Raw genomic sequence first — 21,407 nt, 5'->3', positions numbered from 1 at the left:
TGAGATTTTAATAAACGGTAGCTATTATTTAAGGTGGCAATGTAAGAGGCAGCTTTAGAGTTGGACAGAAAGTATAAATTCTGTGACCTTAATCAACTCACTTAGATCGACGCTGAGTTTTCTTTTTCTTTTTTCTAAGATTTATTTATTTGAGAGAGAGAGAGAGAGAGAGAACACAAGTAGAGGGAGAGGGAGAGAGAGTCCTCAAATAGACTCCCCCCTGAGAGCAAAGCCTGATGTAGGGCTCAATCCCAGAACCTTGAGATCATGATCTGAAGTCAAGAGTCGGATGCTTACCCAACTGAGCCACCCAGGTGAGGCGGAGTGTTCTTAACTCTAAAGTGGGGCTAATACCTATCTTCCATTGTTGTTGTGGGGACAGAGTGTGGCGCACAGGTGTTCAATAATGGTAGACACATACATACACACACACACCCCTTCTTGGGTGGGCCATGTTGTACTAAGTCATGCTCTGCTGCCTTATTTCAAATGGCCTTCTATCCCAAACTAAAGTGTTATTTCCTGAGGTTTCAGTCTACACAAGCAGAACTTAAGGACAGCAAAAACGTTTATTTGAAAAAATTACTATGTATTGAAAATATACATTAGAAATTATTACAGACTTCCATAGCATTCCCCTCCCCCACCACAAAAGTAGAAATATCTGCTTGCTATGCTAATGCCATAGGTAAAGTTAAACAAAAAGGAAAACACCATCAGCCTCCTTTCCTCATACATCAGATCAGAGTCAGGGGGAAAGAGGTCAACTCCTATCTACCAATCAGTAGGAATTTAACAAGTCCCAGTCTTCCACAGCAAGACACACATATTTCTGCTTTGAAGACTGCGAAGCATTGCTCTGTTCCTTCTCTGGCTCTTCAAAAGCTCTCTTCTTGCTCTTCTTTGACTCCTGGCTTGAGACAACTTCACACTTTAACAATGGTCCATGGCAGTCTGGGGCTTTCTCTTTATAGAACTGGAGTTTCTCAGAAGAGTTCACGTGGGTGTCTGCCAGTGGACACTTCACAGGGGCTTCTGTTCGAGCCCGCTTGCCATCTGTAAGAGTGACAGAAGGGAGTGGCCCTGAGTTGATTACACTGGTGTGCTAATGCCTGCTCAAGTCCAGAAAGAGGATCCAAGGAAAACGACAAAGGCCCAAACAAAGAGGCTTGGATTAAGCTTATTCTCTTCTGAACAGCCTAGCAAGTAACAGTGGCATGTGCACTAGCATAGGCTGAAGGAACATACCCACATGGGAGTTCGACAGATTTGGATTCAAATCCCAGATGTGCCACTTCCTGGATAAGCCTACTTATCCAGTTACTCGGGCAAGTAACGTCTCTGAGATTGTTTTCTCATCTTCGTAAGGATATAAAACCAAATTCATAAGCATGATGTGAAGATAAATAAGGTAACATATAAAGTGTTCAGCACGTTTGCCACAATGTTTGCTTTTATTAAAAGCTCAGAAAAGGTTACCTCTTATTATTCAAAATCAGGACTTTGCTTCTAAACAAGAGCCAAATTTAGGGCACAACTCTTAGCAAATGATACCACTTTATTCTACAGTTGTGGTATGCCGTGAATTCTAATTTTGTTACCTTTATTTTTCCTTCATTTTGACTTTATCACTTAACTCCTTCAAAAAAATTATAGTAAAATAACATAAATTTACCACTTTCATCATTTTTAAGTGTAGAGTCCTGAGGTACTGCATTCATTCACATCCTTGGGCAAACATCACCACCATTTCTCTCCAGAACTTTTCCATGGTGCAAAATGGAAACACTGTAACTGTTCATCAGGAACTCCCTTCTCCTCTCCCCAGGCTCTGATACCCACTACTCTATTTTCTTTTTTTTTTTTTAAGATTTTATTTATGAGAGAGAGAGAGAGAGAGAGAGAGAGAGAGAGAGAGAGGACTCCATGCAGGGAGCCCGACGTGGGACTCGATCCTGGGTCTCCAGGATCAGGCCCTGGGCCGAAGGCAGCGCTAAACCGCTGAGCCACACAGGCATTCTTTCTCTATAAAGTTGACTATTTTAGGAAGCTCCTATAAGAAGAATCCCTCAACATGTTTCTTTTTGACTGGCTTATTTCACTTAGCATAACTTCTTCAAATTTCATCCATGTTATAATGTATGTCAAAACTTCCTTCCTTCTTAAGACTGAATAATATTCCATTGTATTGAAATACTATATGTATATGTTGTTTATCCTTTTATCACCCCCTCTTTGTGAAGATTTTATTTCTATCTAATCTCTACATCCAACATGGGACTCACACTCACAACCTCAAGATTAAGAGTGGCACACTCCACTGACCGAGCCAGCCAGGCACCCCATTCACTCTTTTTTTTTTAAATTTTTATTTATTTATGATAGTCACACACAGAGAGAGAGAGAGGCAGAGACACAGGCAGAGAGAGAAGCAGGCTCCATGCACCGGGAGCCCGATGTGGGACTCGATCCTGGGTCTCCAGGATCGTGCCCTGGGCCAAAGGCAGGCGCCAAACCGCTGCGCCACCCAGGGATCCCCATTCACTCATTTTTTGATGGACACCTGGGATGCTTCTATCTTTTGGCTAGTCTTAATTCTAGCCAAAAGATAATTAAAAAAAATCTTTTTTAATGTTCTGTACTCACTACTTTTGTGCCATGGCAAATCCTTTTTGGAACAAGAGGGAATATACATACGTACATACGTACATTTAACGAGCTATTTTCCTGGTGGTGGTGCTCAAAGCTAAGTGTGAACTTACACTGTAGTATGTCAAGAGAATACAAGTCTTGATGATCTATTTAAGTCAATACTATCATAATTACTTTTCCCACTGAGTGAAAATGGGCTGACTGCTTTACGGGTGCAAATAACCTAACAGCAAAAATTCCAAAGAAAAAAGAATTTCTCACAGAAGTGCTGAGCTGCTGTTCGAGGCTCCCCAGATTCTTGTGGCTTCACAGCTTCTGAAGTCACACGCTCCCACTGCAGAACAATCTAAAATGTATTTGAAAAGATTTTAATCTGAACAAAATCTCGAGTTTTTAATCTCAAGCTTTCCTGTTCCCCCTAGCTCCCTTTCCACAAACACAAATCCTTGTGGTAATCTTACTTCAATTGATAGGTGAAAGAGTAACCAAGTCAAGCCTAGATTTTCTGTTTTAATGCAGGAGTTGATCAGAATACAAATATGCTAGATATATGTATTTGCATGACTCAGGAAAAATCTATAAAGCTGATTCCCTGTCTATCTTCATCTCTATTGCAAGCTAGAAAAAAGTGCATATCCTTAAATAATAAAATGTAAGACCTTAGTCAAAATATTTTTCACACATTAGACTCAATTTTATGCCTTAAACTATACCAAATATAATTCAAACTCTTGTATGTGTATAAAATGCCCACATTCCCATATTCTTACATTTCATGATCAGTTTCCATTTTTCAAAACTGTTACAGATGTATATTTATTATAAGCTACTAAAAATTCTTTTGGAAATCTGGCTGAGTATAAACTATACATAAAGTGATTATTTTACATATACTGCAAGTAACAAGAACTTTTAATATTTCTCATTATAGGATGCAATAAAATGATCATAAAGTCAAGGGAAACACTTCAGGACACAGAGATAGAACAACACAGAATGTTAAGAATATAGTTCTAGACTTAGCAACACCACCTCTAGCCAGGGTACCGTTGGCAAGTGATTTATTTTGGGGGGCTCAATTTCTTCATCTGTAAATTAATATTAATAATACTATACTAATACCCTCAGGCTGCTGTGAGGATTAAATGAGGGGTGTGGCTGTGTCTGGCACACAGAAAGCCCCAGGAAATACTAGATGTCATCCCTTCTACAAAACTTCTCTAGTTATGGGGAATGGGTCATATTGAAGAGAACACCAGGATAAACCAAACCTGGTGATTCAGTGGGCAATATGGAAAATAGTCCTTCACTAACAGAAATATGTATGTCAATTGCAAGAGCTGCCTGGATACAGGGAAGAAGAAAATGAGCTTGGTTCTGGACATGCTGAACCTGGGGTGCCTGGCACCGATTTACAGACAGTATTTAGGAAAGGATCTGTGTCAGAGAAGGTACAAACTTCCCTGCAGGGACACTGGAGATCACCAGGACAGTGAAAGGAGGCAGTGAGGAATCAGCCAGAGCTGGCAGGAGAAGTAAGAGTAGAATAAGGCGAAAGGCCAGGAAGGTGGAGAATGGGGTCAGATGCCACGTCCAAGAAAATGCCTGCTGCGGGGCAGGGAAGGCCAGACCTAGAGCACAAGGGATTAAGAACCGAGTGGGCAGCGAGGAGGTGGACAAGGTCACAGGAACCATGTCACAGCCGTACTGGGGGTGAAGACCACGTTCAAGAAAGTATAAGGTATGTTTAGGCGTGTAAAGAAAGCAGCCAACACAGCATGAGACTGAACACCAAAGGGTGGGGAGGAGAGGGAAATCATTATAAGTGGAATATCCCAGCGAAAGCTGAGGACCTCAGGGACTGGGACTGAAAAATATTCAAGTGCTCAACCCTGGAATGAAACGGCACACTTGACCCCTGGGACAGGAGGGAAGCGGGATATGAAGAAATAGGAGATATTGTGAGACAGAGGGAAGAAAGTAAGGGGACTCGTGTTATCTGGCCTCATTGGTCTGTGTCACCTGCAAAGAGCACAGCAGGAACCTAGAGTGAGCCCCAAGACATTTCAATAGGGGGTCAGCAAGAGATGGTCCAAATGCTATGGCTGCGCCCCGGGGCCCACTCACGTGCATGGGACGAAGCTGCATGTGTGAAGGAGCCCCATCTTGCCTCTGAGCTTTGCTTTATTATGTTTAACAGATACCATGTTTTTTACGAATGGAAGGTCTGTGGCAACCCTGCATAAAGACAAGTCTATTGGCACCATCTTTCAATAGCATTTGCTCACTACATGTCTCGGTGTCACATTTTGGTAATGCTTGTGACATTCCAAATCTTTTCATAAATTTGCTAAAAGCTCAAGTGATGGCTAACTTTTTTTTTAAGATTTTATTTACCTATTCATGAGAGACACAGGGGGGGGGAGAGGGGGAGGGGGGAAAGAGAGAGAGAGGGCGTGAGCCAGAGACACAGGCAGAGGGAGAAGCAGGCTCCACGCAGGGAGCCTGATGTGGGACTCGATCCCAGGACTCCAGGATCAGGCCCTGGGCCAAAGGCAAGTGCTAAATCGCTGAGTCACCCAGGGATCCCCAGATGGCTAATATTTTTTTAACAATAAAATATTTCAAATTAACACTGAGTACATTATTTTTTAGACATAATGCTATTACACACTTAACAGACTACAGTATAAATTCTATATGTACTGGGAAACCAAAAAAATAATCTGATTTATCGCAATACTTGTGTTTTTAAAAAAGTTTATTTATTTGAGAGAAAGGGCATGGTGGGGAGAGGCAGAGGGAGAGAAAAGAATCTCAAGTAGAATCCCTGCTGAGCATGGAGCCCAATACGGGGCTCAATCCCACAACCCTGAAATCATAACCTGAGCCAAAATCAAGAGTCTGAGCAACCCAGGCACCCCACAATATTTGCTTCTTTGTGGCAGTCTGGAACCACACCCACAGTATCTCTATGGTATAATCTGTGCTTTCAAGCCAGGTTGCTAGGTATTTTACTTCAACCTTACCAAGCTCTGTAAGAAATCCTGGTTTCTTTATATAGATGAAGAAATTGCAACTCAAAGTTGTCTTAAGTCATAAAACTATTGTGTTGTCCAGCCAGGATCCCAAACCCATGTCTCCCTGACTCCACAGCCTACACTCATCCCCTCATGCCCTGCTACCAAACTTCATCAAGCCTTTGCATGATCATCCCACACCTGCCCCAAGTCCACTGGATATATGTTTAAGATTCATCCACAGCTACAAACTGTTATAACGATTTCAGCATGTATCTTATGTACAAACACAAAAGTGCTCCTGAAATACTGATTCACCCCTTCTTGATTACTTACAGGGAGATGATACAATTAGGCACTTGGATAGGTCCACCATCATGCATTATAGTGGAGCCAAGGAGGAATCCAGAACAAAACAGTTAGGTGGGTCCTCGAGGCCTCTACCAAGAAACAGTATCTGAAGAAGAAGGGCACCAGCCATAGGCAAACTGCAATTTACTGGTGCCCTACTACCTGCTTACCTTCTAATTTCCTACTTAGGTCTATACTAAGTTGAGGAAGACCACCAAGAAGGTAAGACCAAAGCAAAGGAAAGTCAGCCAAGAAGCTGAAAATGGGAGGGTTCACTCAGAGGACAAAAAAGACATTTCCTCACCAAAGCTCTACAAGGTAAGAAATTTGCCCACACTAAGGGAAAGAGTGAGATTTGAACCCTTATAGGTGTGACTTTTTTTTTCCCCAGCATCTAATGCTGCTAAGAGAATGTGTCTTCTTGAAGCTGGACATACTGCTTTTTTGCATAGCAGGCCAGAATTCATTTATTTTCTGAGTCATTTTCAAGATGGCATTTTCTTGACGACATTTTCTCCTAGGGCAAATATGGATGAGCCACAATATAGTGACCAGAGCATGATCTCTAAGGACTGACATCTAACACTTTGCCTTAAGTAGTTGGGTCAGGTATAGGCCATTACTGTCTTTGATCTGATGTGAAGATGATAATTTAGCCAGACTACCCAGAAAATTAACGTTTGTTCAAAGTGTTGATTAAGGCACTTGGACTTAAAATGAAAAGCTATATGCACTGTGAGAGAGAAAAATCTGCAGTACCTGGTCAGCCCAGCCCTCTGTCTTACAGTTACTGTGATCAAATTCCTTTAAAGGCACTTTGGAGTGGACAAGGCCTATATGGGTCTGGAGCTTGTGTTTGACGGCTTTGATGTCCTACGAGGGAAAGAACAAGAAAGCACACACCTGGTCAATTCTTGCTTGCTTTCAGTGGGAAATAAATACCATCACAAACACCAGTCCTTTCTAAATACCAATTAGCAGGAGCAAAAAATATCTAATCATAAGTCTGCGAAACAAGCAAATGTCTTACCTTGAGCCCTGTCCCAGAAATATCTAAGCAGTTTAGTTTTCTAAAAGAGAAGAGGTATCCAATTCCCGCATCTGTGATCTCAGGGTTACCTAGATGTCAAAAACATAGGCTATATAACAGTATACAGCAGAGCTACTGCTAAAGTCCAACAATAAGCTCAGAAAAAGGCCAAACAATGATAAAATATAAAGTACCGAGTGAGCAAACTTTTCAGAGAAAATGATACAAAGATCTTCTTTATCTTCATCGTGTCTGTAATATGGGAACAGCCACACCAAATGACCCTTAAGATCCTTTATAGCTCTAACTTTCTAGGAGGTGGGGATTAGCAGAAAAATAAATGAACCAGGAAGTTAACCCAAAGGGTTTAATCTGGAGCCCTATAAAAACAGCATCCATAAACATGTATTAGAATGGTTTATCGGACTTTGTGTGTGGCTATTTCACCTCCAAAGTAAAAAGATTTTTAAAAGATTTTCAAAGGTTTTTAGACACAGAGACTGTTACTACTCTTACTAATTTGCACTGTCTTCAGAAATCTTTCTTACATATTACCTTTTCAAATCAGAGTATTACATTTAGCACTGAGTCCTCAAAGCCATGAGTACAATACCCAGCACATTCCAGATGCTCAAAAAATATTTGCTGAATAAATACACTTTTCTGGGAGGGAGGTTGGACATTCACTACGGTCTTCGTTTTACAGAAGTTGAGGCTCAGAGAGGCTAAATAACTTACTCGGGGTACACAGCTATTAAAAAATGTAGAACAAGGAGTGTCCTTTGACCTTAAACCCCTGTTCCTTTCATTCTTTTGACACCATACCATCCTGCCATATATTGAATGGACACTCCGTTAAATTGTAAATGATCTCTATCAACTTTTTACCACTGAAGTCACATCTGGTTAATCCTGAGTAAGTTATCACAACTGTGAATTCATCAAGATTTTCATCAAGCAAGTATTGATTAAAAGATCTAGCTGACAGACACTATGTATGAGCAACTCAAGGTAAGTAAAGGTGAGCCATATGTCTTTTATACATGCCATGAGAAGGATGAAAGGCTGTCCTGTCTGCACACAGTGAGTGGTCCAGATGAATCTGGAAAGGCTCTTCCTACCCTAAAGAGGGGGCAGCAAACCAGGAAAGGTACCTGGCCAGGAGTCAAGAGCCTCTGGCTTTATTCTTGCTCTGCCACTAACTTGCTGTGGCATCTAGGAAAGTTACCACCCTTAATCTTATCACCTCTAAAATGATGGGGGAAGAACTAGGTGATTTCTAAAACCATTCTTCCAACATTAAGAACTATAATTTCTAAAAAAAACTTACAAGATAAGTCTAATAATGTTAGATTTTCAAGGCCTCTTTTCATCACTCGAACTGGTGCTGTCATTTTCCGTACCCCAGCATCAGATAAACAATTATCCTTCAGGTGGAGTTGAGTTACGCTAGGGAAACAAAGTCCACAGATAAATCAGAGTTTGAGAAAGTCTATGCACAAGAACATGCTTTCATAAATTTCATCTAAAAATACATCCTGTTATCTCATACCCAATGCATTTAATGGAATTATAAACCTTTTGGTGCTATTTACTAGTTGAGGGTGGGTTAAGTTAGGGATGGAAGTGTCATGTAGTACTAATCTCCGATGGCAGAGGGCACTAAGGCTATATGGTCAAATGAGGTAAACAGAGACTTCATTAAGGGGATAAATATATCTTGTTTAACACAGAAGCTACATTCATGAAAAATCCTATTTGAAAACCAAAAACACTCTAAACAGGTCAGGAAAGTCTACTAAAGAACTCCTAGGAGAATTCTTTTTGCAAAGCAAACAATCCTCTAATTTTAACCTAGCTTTATAAATCTAGATTTTCAGACTGGTTTTTAGGTACACCCATCACCCAATCCATCCAGCTAACCTGAAATTTTAGGGTATTAATTTGCTCCACTGTCCCACACACAAGACATCTGAACCTTTACTAAACCTCACACAAAAATACCTTTGTATGGGGTAGTGTGTAGGTGTCACTGTCTGAAGCAGGCCCCAGGAAGCTGGTTAGACTTGAGTTTGTCATACTGTTATGCTTCTGGCTGTTTATGAAACCACAAAGGAATCCATCTGGCCTCCTCTCTGCTGTCCAGACTGAGCAACTGGAGATCAGCTGGACTATTTGCAAATGGTATAAACTGGGTGATTTCTTTAAATTATGATTCTTGCAAAGAATGAGGTGGTCTTCAATAGTTTACTTTTTAAATAATTTATAGTTCATTGATAGTTGAAATACAAAAGGATGATTTTTGTTAGAATAAACTAGGACTGGAAAACTAAGGGCAAAATCATTTTCACCCCAGGTTGTTTCGTGTATTGCATGTTGAAATAAAGGTTATTTAGAAAATGAACCAACAGACTTGGTTTCCTAAGAACTGTTCAATCTATATTGCTTGTGCCTAGTAAAGGAGATTTAAAATGTTTTAGAAAAGAAAAAAATTAGCAAATAAACACAGGATTGGAAAGTGATTAGCATTCTTCAAGATGATCCCACTGGGTCATCTTTAAAAAAAAAAAAAATTCCATCTACAAGTGGTGGCAGGTCAATACCTAGACAGGGCCTCATTGGTGAGATGTTCTAGAAGTTCATGCTCATCTCCAAGCTTGCAACAGGAAAGATCCAGGCAGGTCAGCTCCCGGAAAGACTTAATCTCCTCAAGTTTTTCTGAAATCACCAGGTATCTGTGGGGCATGGAGAGCAATCAATAGCTTTTCTTTTCCTTCTTTTAAAACATTACCTTTTGTGGCTTCATGATATAGTCAACATTCCATCAGTACAAGGAACTATGTAATAAGCAGACTTCACCAACTACTATGTGAGCCCAGGGTGAATTTTTTAACTAGTGAATGCTTTGAGTCTTTTTACATGACAGTGGAATAAAGACTTTTAAATAAAAATATACAAAAAAATTAAGAAAAATAAAAATAAAAATATATGAGCAAAGGCAAGACACAAGAGAAAACATCTTCGTCAGAAAACAGACCTTGAAAAAAAACCACAAAAAACAAAACAAAACAACAACAAAAAAAAGAAGACAGACCTTGGTGTTGGGACCTGATGGGAGAATTTCCAAACTTTAGGACACTCAAAAAATTAATCATTCATTCTTTTGAAGTTGCCTTTTATCTTATGCTCAAGTATCTACTAGCTTGAAAACTGGAACACGGCCTGGAACTCTGAGTTCTAATCTCTGCACATCCCTAAGAATATACCAAGAGATGTTTGGCAGATCACATTTTATCTTTTCTATTCAAACATGTTTCAGTAGCTGCCCACTCCACTGCGCCTGTTAACTTCACTCTGAAAGTTCGTGCAGTATGACAAACTACAAAGACTTAGTCTCCTCTAGATGGTTAAGACAAACCTATGAGCACAATTTAATTACAATGGAGCACCTTGCCAAACTGCTATCAGGAAGCATCAGGGAGGCCTCTGGAGAGGAAAAGAAAAGGGCATTCCACAGCCCAGGCTGGGGCCTCCACCCTGCTTTCTAGTTGTTCATCTATTTCAGATGATATCAGTGAGAAAAAAATGAAAAAGGATTAGGAGTGACAGGAAATAGGGAAGAGAAGATCCTAAGAAAACAGGAAAACTGACTTGTGGCAAGACAATGACTTTTTCATCCACTTTCCTCATGGATATCTAGAAGTTTCCACAGCAAAATGGTATGCTAGAATCAGTGGAGTTACACTTAAAAGTGTTCACTTCTCTTTTCTGTCAATAGGATCATAATTACCAAAGACAAAGAAGATAGGATAACGTGAAGGCAAGAGGGAAGTTAGATCTCTTTTCTTCCTATTTCCAATCAAAATAAGATGTACTGAAAGCTGGTCACTGGCCTGACTGCTAGGTACAGATGGCCTGGGGCACTGATACCCTCTCTAAGCAGCCTGGTGACAGAGCTCAGCTGGATACACAACTGAGCCTTATTTACACAGACGTATTTTAATTGCACTGTAAATAAAGCTGCTGTTTTCTATCTTCCAATCACAGAGTTGAAGTGGGTTAATGGGGATTTGGGGGATTACTGGCAATCAGAGAAAGGAAAACACACATCCTTTGATCAATTAACCAAAAGATTTTTAGTAATTCTGAAACAAGGGTTATCTGTGAAGGACATAACAATGTATAATGTGATTAACAGAACAAAAATCAAGGCTGAGAAACCAACATGTAAAGCAACAGACGCTACTAGATGCTTATCTAGGACCTGATCAAAGCTCTAGGGTCTTGCTCAACACCCGTCTTCCAATTAATGAGTTTAGAATTGTGTAATGGAGAAGCAAGAGAAAGTACATGGACATATTTTAGTGTCAGATACAATTGAGTTTGGATTGTAACAATCCTAATTACTTGTGTGACTGTGAAAAGTTACTTAACTTTTCTGATCCTCAATTTCTCCCACTGAAAATGCGGCAACTGATTACCTTCTTTTAAGGATAAAACTAGACACAATATTCCAAAAGCACACGGCATCTAATAGAATCTCATCTCATTTCATGGTAGTTATTATAATCACTTCATTACACAGGGTGATATTTTAAGGAAAACATGTTTGCCTCCTGTAACCACTTGGATTAAAAACCACTGGGCTTTCAACACAGGAAGGAAATCGTTTATATAAGTTGGAACCCAGTTGCAAAGACACTGGCTCTCCATCTAACAAGCAGCTTTGTGACCCACCCTAAAACAGTGAGTGCCTGACCCTCCCCAATTACTTATTTTTAATAATTTTTTCAATCTCCTTCTCTTTGATCTGAACCCTTTGTTTGCTATAGCATCATCAGCCCTGGATTGTAAATGCAAACCCAAATCTCTTGTCCTCTTCCTATTTTTCTCTGGGGATCCAAAAGGAGAAGGGAAGTTTGGGATCGCAATTGAAAATCATTTTTAAAAAAAGATTTTTAAGTAATCTCTACACCTAATGTGGGGCTAGAACTCATGACCCTGAGATCAAGAGTAGCATGCACTTCCAACTGAACCAGTCAGATGCCCCCACAATTGAAAATCTTAAACTTGTATCTGAATAAGACAGCAAAGTTTAGGATTCTTGCAATAAAGACTACATTAAAAATGTTTCTTATATTTATATTTATGATCATAAAAATAATATATATTCCCTGTAGAAAAAAAAATCAAGAAAGTGTGAAAAATTATAAAGAAAATTTAAACGAATAGCAATCCCACAATCTACATTTTGAAAGACTTTTTCTACATATGCAATGCATATAAAATTCCTTTTTTTAAAAAAATTGGATCATATAGCATATGCAATTTTAATCCTTTTAAATGTATCATATAAGAATATTTCACATCATTTTAAGTAATCTTTGAACATTAATAGCTATATAATATTTCACCATATGAATGTGCCATAATTGACTTATTTCCAGTTGTTGGATATTCAGCTTTCAGGTTTTCACTATTACAAATAGTATTATAATGAACACCTTATATAAAAGTATTTGTTCTCATGTCTGAGTTATTACATTAAAAATCAGGAGAGATTCCCAATAAATGGAATTAATGAGTCAAACGGAATGGATATTTTTAAGGCTCTTGATACATGTTGCTAAGCTGCTTTCCAGAAATGCTAATTTATGTGCTCACCAAACATGAACGAAAGGGCTATTCTCATCCAATCTGACCAATGGCAGTATATAGATATCACAAATGGATAAAAGCATTTTCACTATCATGAGAAATACTTAAGCTAGAACGATAGATGGGGAGAAAACAGAATACAGATTATAGATAGTATATTCCTAAATGCATAAATATATTTGAAAATGATTATCATGAATAGTGGGATTATGAATTTCTTAAAATTACAGCTTTATATATTTCCCAAATTGTACTGCCTTTATAAAAATAATTTTAAAACAAGGCATCTATCATAATTCTACTTTTCATGTTTCAATTTTTCTACAATGAACATAAATAACTTGAAACAAAACATGAAGGGGTAAAATATATTGTAAATATATGTGCTACAGTGAAATATTGCTCGGATTTTTCATTTAGGTAAGGTAATTCTTTTTTCTACTGGTAACAGCCCCAGGCTCAGCTGTAACTAACCATAGCATGGAGACAGAGTTTTTAGAAGGTGCTTGCTCAGTTCCTAAGTCCACAGTTCTGCTCCCGTCTACATGTATGTTTATGCCTTGTCTTTTTAAAGTACAATATTTGAACCAGAGTGATGCCATTAATTCTATGAGCCAATTAAATAAAGAATCCTTCTTTTTTGTTTTTTAAAGATTTTTTTTTGGGGGGGGGAGAGAGGAAGAGAAAGCATGAGCTAGAGGGAACGAGAGAGAGAGAGAGAGAGAGAGAGAGAGAGAGAGAGAGAGAGGGAGAAGCCGGCTCCCTACTGAGCACAGAGACCGACACAAAGCTCTAACCCAGGACCTCAAGATCATGACCTGAGCTGAAGTCAGACATTTAACCAACCAAGCCACCCAGGCACCCCTCCTTTTTTTGTTTCTTAAGGCATATGAATTTACCTTATGCTTTCTGACATGACTTTCTCCTCTTACATGCTCTACTTTAGCCTTGTTTTAATGGTCATATTGATGGTGCATTTAATAGAAAGCTAACTTTTCACATTTTCTAATCACAAAAAAGTTCATGTAATGGCACACTACACACTTTTAAAATCTACAGGTATTGATAGTAAATGATTTCCAAAATATATAAAGCAAGCAAGATGCGTGATGGTGTAAGCAGTGTGCTGCCACTTGTATAACAAAGGGGAGAGCTATAGATGCATGTACCTGTACAAGATGTCACTGGAATGACATAAAAGAAACTGTGAACAGTAGCTGCCTCTGGAGAAATAGGAGATAAAATGGGAGGGAGGCCATGTTTCACTGTATACCTTTCTGTGTTTGAATTATTTTCCATGCACATTTTTTAGTTTTGTTTGTTTTTTTATGTAGGCTCCATGCCCAGCACAGAGTCCAACACAGGGCTTGAACTCACAACCCTGAGATTAATACCTGTGCTGAGATTAAGAGTTGGGTGTTTAATCTACTGAGCTATCCAAGGCACTCCTAAAGGTTTTTTTTTTAAAAATTAGTAGATGCTTTAAAAATAATTTTAGGTAATGGTAAAATAAAAATTTTATCTATTTTATTTTTTAAGTGGAGCACAAAGCATGGCTTCAATTCATGACCCCGAGATCAAGACCTGAGCCTGAGCTGAGAACAAGAGTCCAGGATACTCAACCAACTAAACCACACAGGTGCCTCTAAAAACTTTAAATAAATCAATAAAAGCAAAGGCAAGTCACAAGAGAAAACATTTGTTCTGTTAGAAAATAGAGTTTGGTGTTGGGACCCAACAAAATGAGTCATGGGAAACCTCACTAAAATGAGAGTGGTCAGGTTTTCATCAAGGGGAGCTCTCACTCCCTATCACTCAGAGTCAACAGAGGACCCGAAGCGAAGAAAAGCCTGACCTGACCTTACATGGACTTGACCTTTCATGTGTGAGTCTTACTCTATGACTCCCAGCCAAAGGAAGAAACGCTTCTTTCCTCCTCCCCTCTGACAAGAGCTTCACCAATGAAAAGCCACCCCATTCTAAACTCCTAGTTTATTCCAATGTACTTTAAGTTTGGAACAACCTTCCCAACTTCTCTTTTCTCCTGAAAAAAGTATGCCTCTCCTTTGTTCCCCCAGGCTTGCCGGTGGTTTTCCAATAGTTGATTGTCCCAGATTGCAGTGCTCTTTTATTCTTCAATAAACCCATCTTCTGCTGGTAAAATAGCTGCCAGTTTCTATTTTTAAAGTGAACAGACCATATTTGAAAATTTCCATATTTCAGGATACTTGAAATTTTGATCACCTTTTAAAGCTACTTTTTTATCCAATGCCCAATATCTAGAGGTCTGAAAACTGGAATCAGCCCAGAACTCTGGTTACTAATCTTCACATCCTCAAGAGCATACCAAGAGATATTTGGCAGATTGTGTCTTGTCTTTTCTCATACTAGACTACAAGTATTTTTTTTACTGAATGGAGGAGTGGTGACAATCAAGCAGTGGTGAAGCGGTTTCAAAATAAAGCTGTGTTTTCTGGTGGGGGCGGTGGGTAGGGAGAAAGACATTTTCTCAAAATGGCCGGCCACTTTTTATTTAGAAGTTTTAAACTGAAGTGCTATTTGATGGGGGAATGCCCCCAAGCCCACAAAGCCCCAGAACTAGACAGACTGAACATACCCAAATAAAATACTCAATACTCTAATCAGAACACCCACCTGTTTCGCAAACACAGGGAGCAAAGTACCAGACTTCCGTAGGCCTCTGTGAATTTCTGTAAAGCCCTCAGCCCTGCACCTGGCTCTGTGAATTTCTGTCTGGCTTCCGCAGCAGAAAAGAGCTTTTCAGCAATCTGCTCAGGAAAGCCAATAAGGGAATCAATGTGATCAACGTTGTCAGAGATAAAGCCCAGGACGAGGCTGAAGAGAGATTTAGCAGAGTACCGAAGATTCCCCTCCCGGGTATATGTGAAGATGAAATGATCAGTCTTCTCTTTCTGCGCAGTATCATCTTCCCTGTTCATGCAAAGCTCCACAGAGAAGCCTTTGGGAAACAGTCTGAAAGGCCTTGGCTTCTGCAGGCTACTCCTGACACCATCCAAGGCCAGATTGACCATGTGCAGCTGACCATTTTCTCGTACGTAGATGGGTCCTGGGTCCAGGTGGTTTTCGGAGTTGAGGTAGTAAGACATTGCCTTGCTTCCAACTGTAAAGGCAAAGCACAAAGGAAGCAAATCCAATTAAAATGCCATTTATAACATGCAACTTCATCTTGCTGTGCCCAGAGTTTTACGAGCCTACCAGGAAGGCCCTTTGGTTGGTGTGGGGAAACAAAGCTTCCCAGCTGCCTATGAACCTGGCACTGCAGGCTGCCTCTATCTGGAATGCTGTCTCCTACTTTCCCCCTTTTCTTTGTATCTGGTGCACTCCTACTCATCTTCCAAAAGCTAGCTCGAATCTCATTTCTACAATTCATCCTGGGGAAGTTACAGAAGCACAGAGAGTCATCTACAAGAACAAAGAAAGTCACAGCAGCATAGCTGATAATCACAAAACAAATGGAAACAACCTAAATGTCCAACAGCAGGGATATTATTAAATAAATTATGATACATCCATACCATGGAATGTTATGCAGCCATTAAAATCATAGTTTTTATTGATTTGAAAGTTACAAATGTACAAACAGTACACATGAAATTTACTATTTCTGTTTTAAAAAATGTATTTACACACAGAACAAAGACCAGAAACATAACTTCCTTGCTACGTTGGCACTTCCACATACTTTGTTGACTCAGTGTTCTGCTACTGATTTATTTCTGGGCCTGTGTTCTACTGGTTTGAGTTCCTTGAGGAGAGGGACCAGGTTTAATTCATCCAGACTCTGGGATGCTCTGGGATATAACATAGTGCTCTGGGATTTAACAGTCCCTGGGTGGATATTTGTTAGACTAAAGTTTACTAATTTTCCAAACCTTACACAGACCACCAGCAATAGGCTTTTTTGGATCTACAAAGACCTCCATTACAAGAGCTGGGGGGAAAAAAAGTTATTCTACCTCTTGGAAACATCTTATCTCTTAGGGCTCTATTAGGACACTTTTGAGGTGAGGCAAGACACCAAACACAGTAGGCATTTATGCAATGGTTGACATTTTGTGCTCAGGCATTAGTTGGAATAAACATTTGTTTTCCTGAGAAACTGAGATTGCTATGTTAAATGAAAGCCGCTGATTATCATTTCCGCAACAACACAATGATCTAAAGAGAACTGAAAGTTAAAATTCTATATATGTCAAATAGCTGCCATTATCTTTAAAAGACTGACTTTCAGAGTGAACTAACTCAGCTTCTTCTGCATCAATGCAGGGCTGGGATGTAGTTTTGATGCCACGTAAAAGTGTCAGCAAACAATCAAGTCAGTGATCAAAAATGCTGAGTCTCTGGAGATCAAATAGTGATCCTGTTTGTGGACAGCAGTACAATCCACGTTTCTCCTGAGGATAATTATGTGTGTAAAAGCACATCAGAAAGAAGGGCCCTGACTAGCCTGACAACCTCACCCTTTCCTGCTCGGCTTCTTATGCCCTACTCTTCAACCATGCCATACTACCCAAGTAAGCTGGCTGTGCTCTCTTGTCCCACTGGTCTTTGCCCATTCTGCTGCTCCCTTTGGTTGGACCATCCTTTTCTGCTTTCCTGACCTAGCTCATCCTTATTCATCATTAAAACTCAGCTCAACCACGATCCCTCTCCTGGGAAATCTTCACTAACCCCTGCACCAGTGCATGCCTGTCTGGTTTTCCCAGAGCACCAGTGTCTCTTCTATATATAGCACTTAGCACCATGTCCTATGTTCACTTGCTAACGTTCCCAGAGCTGTGATCTTTGAAGGCATGGCATTTATGTTTTTCATCTTTTTCTCAGGCCCAACACAGTGCCTAGTCTTGAGTAAGCCCTCAACAAATACATGCTGAACTGAATAAGAAGAAGGGTGAGACCTCAAAGGGACAGACTCAGTGCTCTGAACTGCAGGGCCTGCTGATACTGTTGCTAGGAGCCAGCTCCTCTTCTAGGCAACAGCTGCAGACTCCTCCCCCACTTGCCAGACCCTTCTGCAGGTGGTAGAAGCAAAGCAAATGATGGGAGAATATTGCTACTGGTACTACCAGGGGAGGGAAAAAACCCTAAAACCCAGACAAAAAAATTCCTGTCACAGTGCCAGCTCTAATAACCCATACTCTTGCCAGTATTCAGTGACTGCTGCTAAGGAGATGCCTCACTTATTCTAAGCTGTTCTTTCAGCAGAGGTAAGTATCTGGCCCCTTCAACCTCACAGATGTTAATCTTGATGAGGAGATAAAGCAGATTCTCTGTCTTTATCTCTGGATTTGGACATTCAGAGCCCTATTCTACCTGTGGATCAGAAATTAGCCACCCTAATGGCCCTAAAAAGGATTGACTTGACTGTAATAATAGAAAGGCAAATTCTATGAAGAGAACATATTATAACGTATCAGCACACTATAAGCTCCCTGACAACGAAACAGGGTCTGTATTTCTCCTGACCCCCACTCCCAGCAGTGTGTTCCACAAACTTTAGAGTCAAATGGACAAATGGATAAATGATCACTTCAGGTGAAAATCAGAAAGGTCTGGTTCCATCCAGCAGAGGGCACAAGCGTCTTGGGACCAGAATATGGACGCTAACCCAGGCTGCCCCAAATCCTGGCAGCTTCTCTTTGCATGGATCGCTTTCAAAAAACGCAGTTCTGGCTATTTTTTACTCCTAAATTACTCAAATGCTAGTTGTCTTTCTAAATTATGAAAAAAAAAATCCAGTATTTCCTGAAGAGTAAAAAAGCACATTATCTGTCCAGAAGGCCCAAGGCTCCTCTGCTCTTCAATGAAGGTACTTGAGGAACTAACCTTGGTTCAAGAAATCCTGGTAACCTTTGATTTCTATTAAATTTGTGCATCTTGCATCCTCTCAATAAGAAGCTTCCGGAAAGTTTGTGAGGTACTATAAAAAGAACTAAGAATAAACTTAATGTTTAAACCTTTCAAGGTTAAGAACCATAAAGGCAAGAGAATTCCACATAAAGCTTCCATACTTAGCTTTGCTTATGCCTGGCTGTACATGGTGGTCGGTTATAAATGGGCTCTCAAGCAACAAGGCCTGTTCTACACCATGGCAAAAATCCCATGCAAACTGGAAGATTAAAATTAGTATCTGGGGATCCCTGGGTGGCGCAGCGGTTTGGCGCCTGCCTTTGGCCCAGGGCGCGATCCTGGAGACCCGGGATCGAATCCCACATCAGGCTCCCAGTGCATGGAGCCTGCTTCTCCCTCTGCCTATGTCTCTGCCTCTCTCTCTCTCTCTCTCTCTCTCTCTCTCTCTCTCTCTCTCTGTGACTATCATAAATAAATAATAAAATAAAATAAATAAAAATGTAAAATTAGTATCTGCAAGAAAGTCCAGCTTAGATTTGCATTAACTATATTTTATATTGAATCAACAGAGTACCGGGCATTCTGACAGTCTCCCAGCCTGTCTCCAGAGAGGCAGTTCTGTAAACCGTACAACTGCACAGAAAAATATTACATAGTGCATGTTCTAGTTAGTATTCAGTCACCACAAAGGAGCCAAAGTTACCACAAAGCGTATCATTTCATCTTATGAATAAAACATAACCTTACTTACTACATTACAAACTCAGTTCTCTACCGCCTCTTTGAATAAGAGGCAAAATAAAATAATTGATAATTAAACATGACAACTTTTTAGATCTTGAAGCCAGTTTGCCAAGCAAGAAGCAGGACCATACCAATTAAGAGGACTGGAGGGAAGGAATCAGAGACAGAGGTCACAGGATTAAAACTGTGAGCTGGGTCTATGGCTCTCTAATTTGAAGGGGGGGAAAAAAAAGCACCTAACTTTAGTAGGTAAAGTAACAATTCCCAAAGAGTAAATCATAGTAATAATGGTGACGATGATCATGATACTGGGTGTGATAACTACCAGGTATTAAGCAGATACCAGTTGTCAGGTACTGTGCTAAGCACTCAATTAAGTGATCTCACGTAACGCTCAACAATCCCTTGAGGTCAAGATTGCCATTTAACCGGTAAAAAGGCTCAGAGAAGTAAAGTAACTTACTTAAGGAACAGAGCTAGTAAGTGGCAGAGCCAGAATTCAATCTCAAGGCTGTATTACTCCAAAGCTCTAGCTCTTTCCACTGCATGATGCTGTCTCTCAAGAATAAAAATATGACATCAGCCTTAGGAATTAAAAAAAGATGTTAAAAATTAATCTCACCCACCTGTTTGATCCTCTGGTATTCACTGGCTTAAGCTGGGGGTAGGGGTGGGGGCAGGGAGGAGATAAAAACCAGTGGACATCTGAGGAAAGAGTTGGTGGGAACAGAGCCAGGACAGAGCTACATTGAGGCCTCCCTTCTTCCCTCTGCCAGGGCAAAAATTACCCACATCCACACACCAGGAAAACATCTGTCAAGCCATGGCCTTCATCCCAGGCTTCAGACACCCTTAGTTTATTTGAAAATGTAGCATTCTTGAGAAAATTTCTACACAAAAACTTGAACGGAAATTAGTTCCAAACCACCTATAACTAACTAACGATCTCACCTTAATTGTTCTGTGCCACCATCATTATTCAATTCTCCACTCCTCTTATTATTTTTACCTTACAGCGTGTGCGCTTTCCTACCTGCCTTTTCACCCACACCCTTTCCTCCCCCAAAGCTCCAGAGAGCCACACCTGACTTAGCTCCCTACTTCCTTCCAGGAGCATGCCAATCTCTCCTACATCCTGACACTCTTAACAGTTCTTCTACCCGCCAACTCTAGACTTTTCCACATAAAATCCCAAATCCAGACAGCCCCCACCCCCTTCTCCCACTCTCAACATCCCTGTCCTGGCCTCTCACACCTCAGGCCCTTCCACTCCTCCAAGGCACTTCTGAAACGAGGTTCCTGGTCCCAAACACCCAATCTCACCTCCACCTGCTTCTCCTTCCTGCCCCACACTGTTCCATCCCCATTGATTCCACCCCCAGGCACTCTTCCTCTGTCCTTCACCAAGTATTCTTCTTCCCTTCTTCCTAGTCTCCTAGGACTCCGATCTCTCTCTCTCCTCTTGTCTTCTGTCTATAACCTTCAAAATCCCCTTCCTTCACGCCTCCTTATGCCCAACTTCAAAACCCACAGCCCCAACTTTTCTTCTCCACCCCCAAGACCCCACCCCTTCCATTCTAAGCCCGGATCCTTCCCTTCTTACACTTCTCAGATCCCCCTCGGTTTTCCTCTTCGCCGGTACTGCGATTCTCCCTCCCTCCCTCAATTCCCACGCATGCCCCTCCCCGAGCCCGCCCAAACTAACCCTGCTCCCACCTTGCCCCCAATTACCCTCCGCGGCACCCCGCCCCCACCCTTCAATCCATCTCCCACACCCTACATCCTCCTCCTCACCTCTCACCCAAACCACACCCCAAGCCCGTCCCTCCCGGCCCACCCCTCCCCCACCCCGCCCCTCCCTCGCACCCCGCCCCCGCCCCCACTCGCAGCCCCGGGCTGCGTGAGCGGCCCAGCCCGCGGCCGCCACCTACCTGTGCCCCTGCCCGGGGCTGCGAGCGGCAGCTTCGCGGTGGCGGCTCCCTCCTCCCGCGGCGCGGCTGATGGGGGAAGCGGCTCGGCGCCGCCGGCACAAAGCTACGGAGGGTGGGACCGAGAGAGCT

The 21,407-nt window shown here is 41.1% G+C and overlaps 2 protein-coding genes across 6 annotated transcripts in view; one reads left to right on the top strand and one right to left on the bottom strand.

The window, feature by feature from the left end:
• Window positions 1-550: 550 nt before the first annotated feature.
• LRRC42 (leucine rich repeat containing 42) lies at window positions 551-21,407 on the bottom strand. Of its 5 annotated transcripts, XM_055304877.1 has the most exons (9): window positions 20,951-20,982; window positions 19,974-20,005; window positions 15,367-15,853; window positions 9,657-9,788; window positions 8,384-8,502; window positions 7,054-7,142; window positions 6,783-6,896; window positions 2,914-2,998; window positions 551-1,056 (listed from the first exon to the last, which is right to left on the bottom strand). In XM_055304877.1, the coding sequence occupies exons 3-9, from the start codon at window positions 15,837-15,839 to the stop codon at window positions 782-784; spliced, it is 1,287 nt and encodes a 428-aa protein (XP_055160852.1). In that variant the 5' UTR covers window positions 15,840-15,853; window positions 19,974-20,005; window positions 20,951-20,982; the 3' UTR covers window positions 551-781. The 5 variants fall into 5 exon arrangements, with proteins under 5 accessions (XP_055160852.1, XP_055160851.1, XP_055160854.1 ...); XM_055304876.1 differs by lacking the exons at window positions 19,974-20,005; window positions 20,951-20,982 and adding an exon at window positions 21,279-21,407; XM_055304879.1 differs by lacking the exon at window positions 19,974-20,005 and having other exon boundaries at window positions 20,951-20,999.
• IFT25 (intraflagellar transport 25) overlaps window positions 21,263-21,407 on the top strand; it is a 31,818-nt gene continuing 31,673 nt past the window's right edge. Inside the window, exon 1 of the mRNA XM_055304884.1 lies at window positions 21,263-21,390. The gene's annotated coding sequence lies outside the window, so the exon portion shown is untranslated. The remainder of the gene's footprint in view (window positions 21,391-21,407) is intronic.

The sequence above is a fragment of the Nyctereutes procyonoides genome, unplaced genomic scaffold (genome assembly GCF_905146905.1).
Source record: "Nyctereutes procyonoides isolate TBG_1078 unplaced genomic scaffold, NYPRO_anot_genome, whole genome shotgun sequence".
Classification (NCBI taxonomy): domain Eukaryota; kingdom Metazoa; phylum Chordata; class Mammalia; order Carnivora; family Canidae; genus Nyctereutes; species Nyctereutes procyonoides.
Note: the sequence above shows the minus strand (reverse complement) of the source record. Positions and strands in the feature narration are given on the sequence as shown.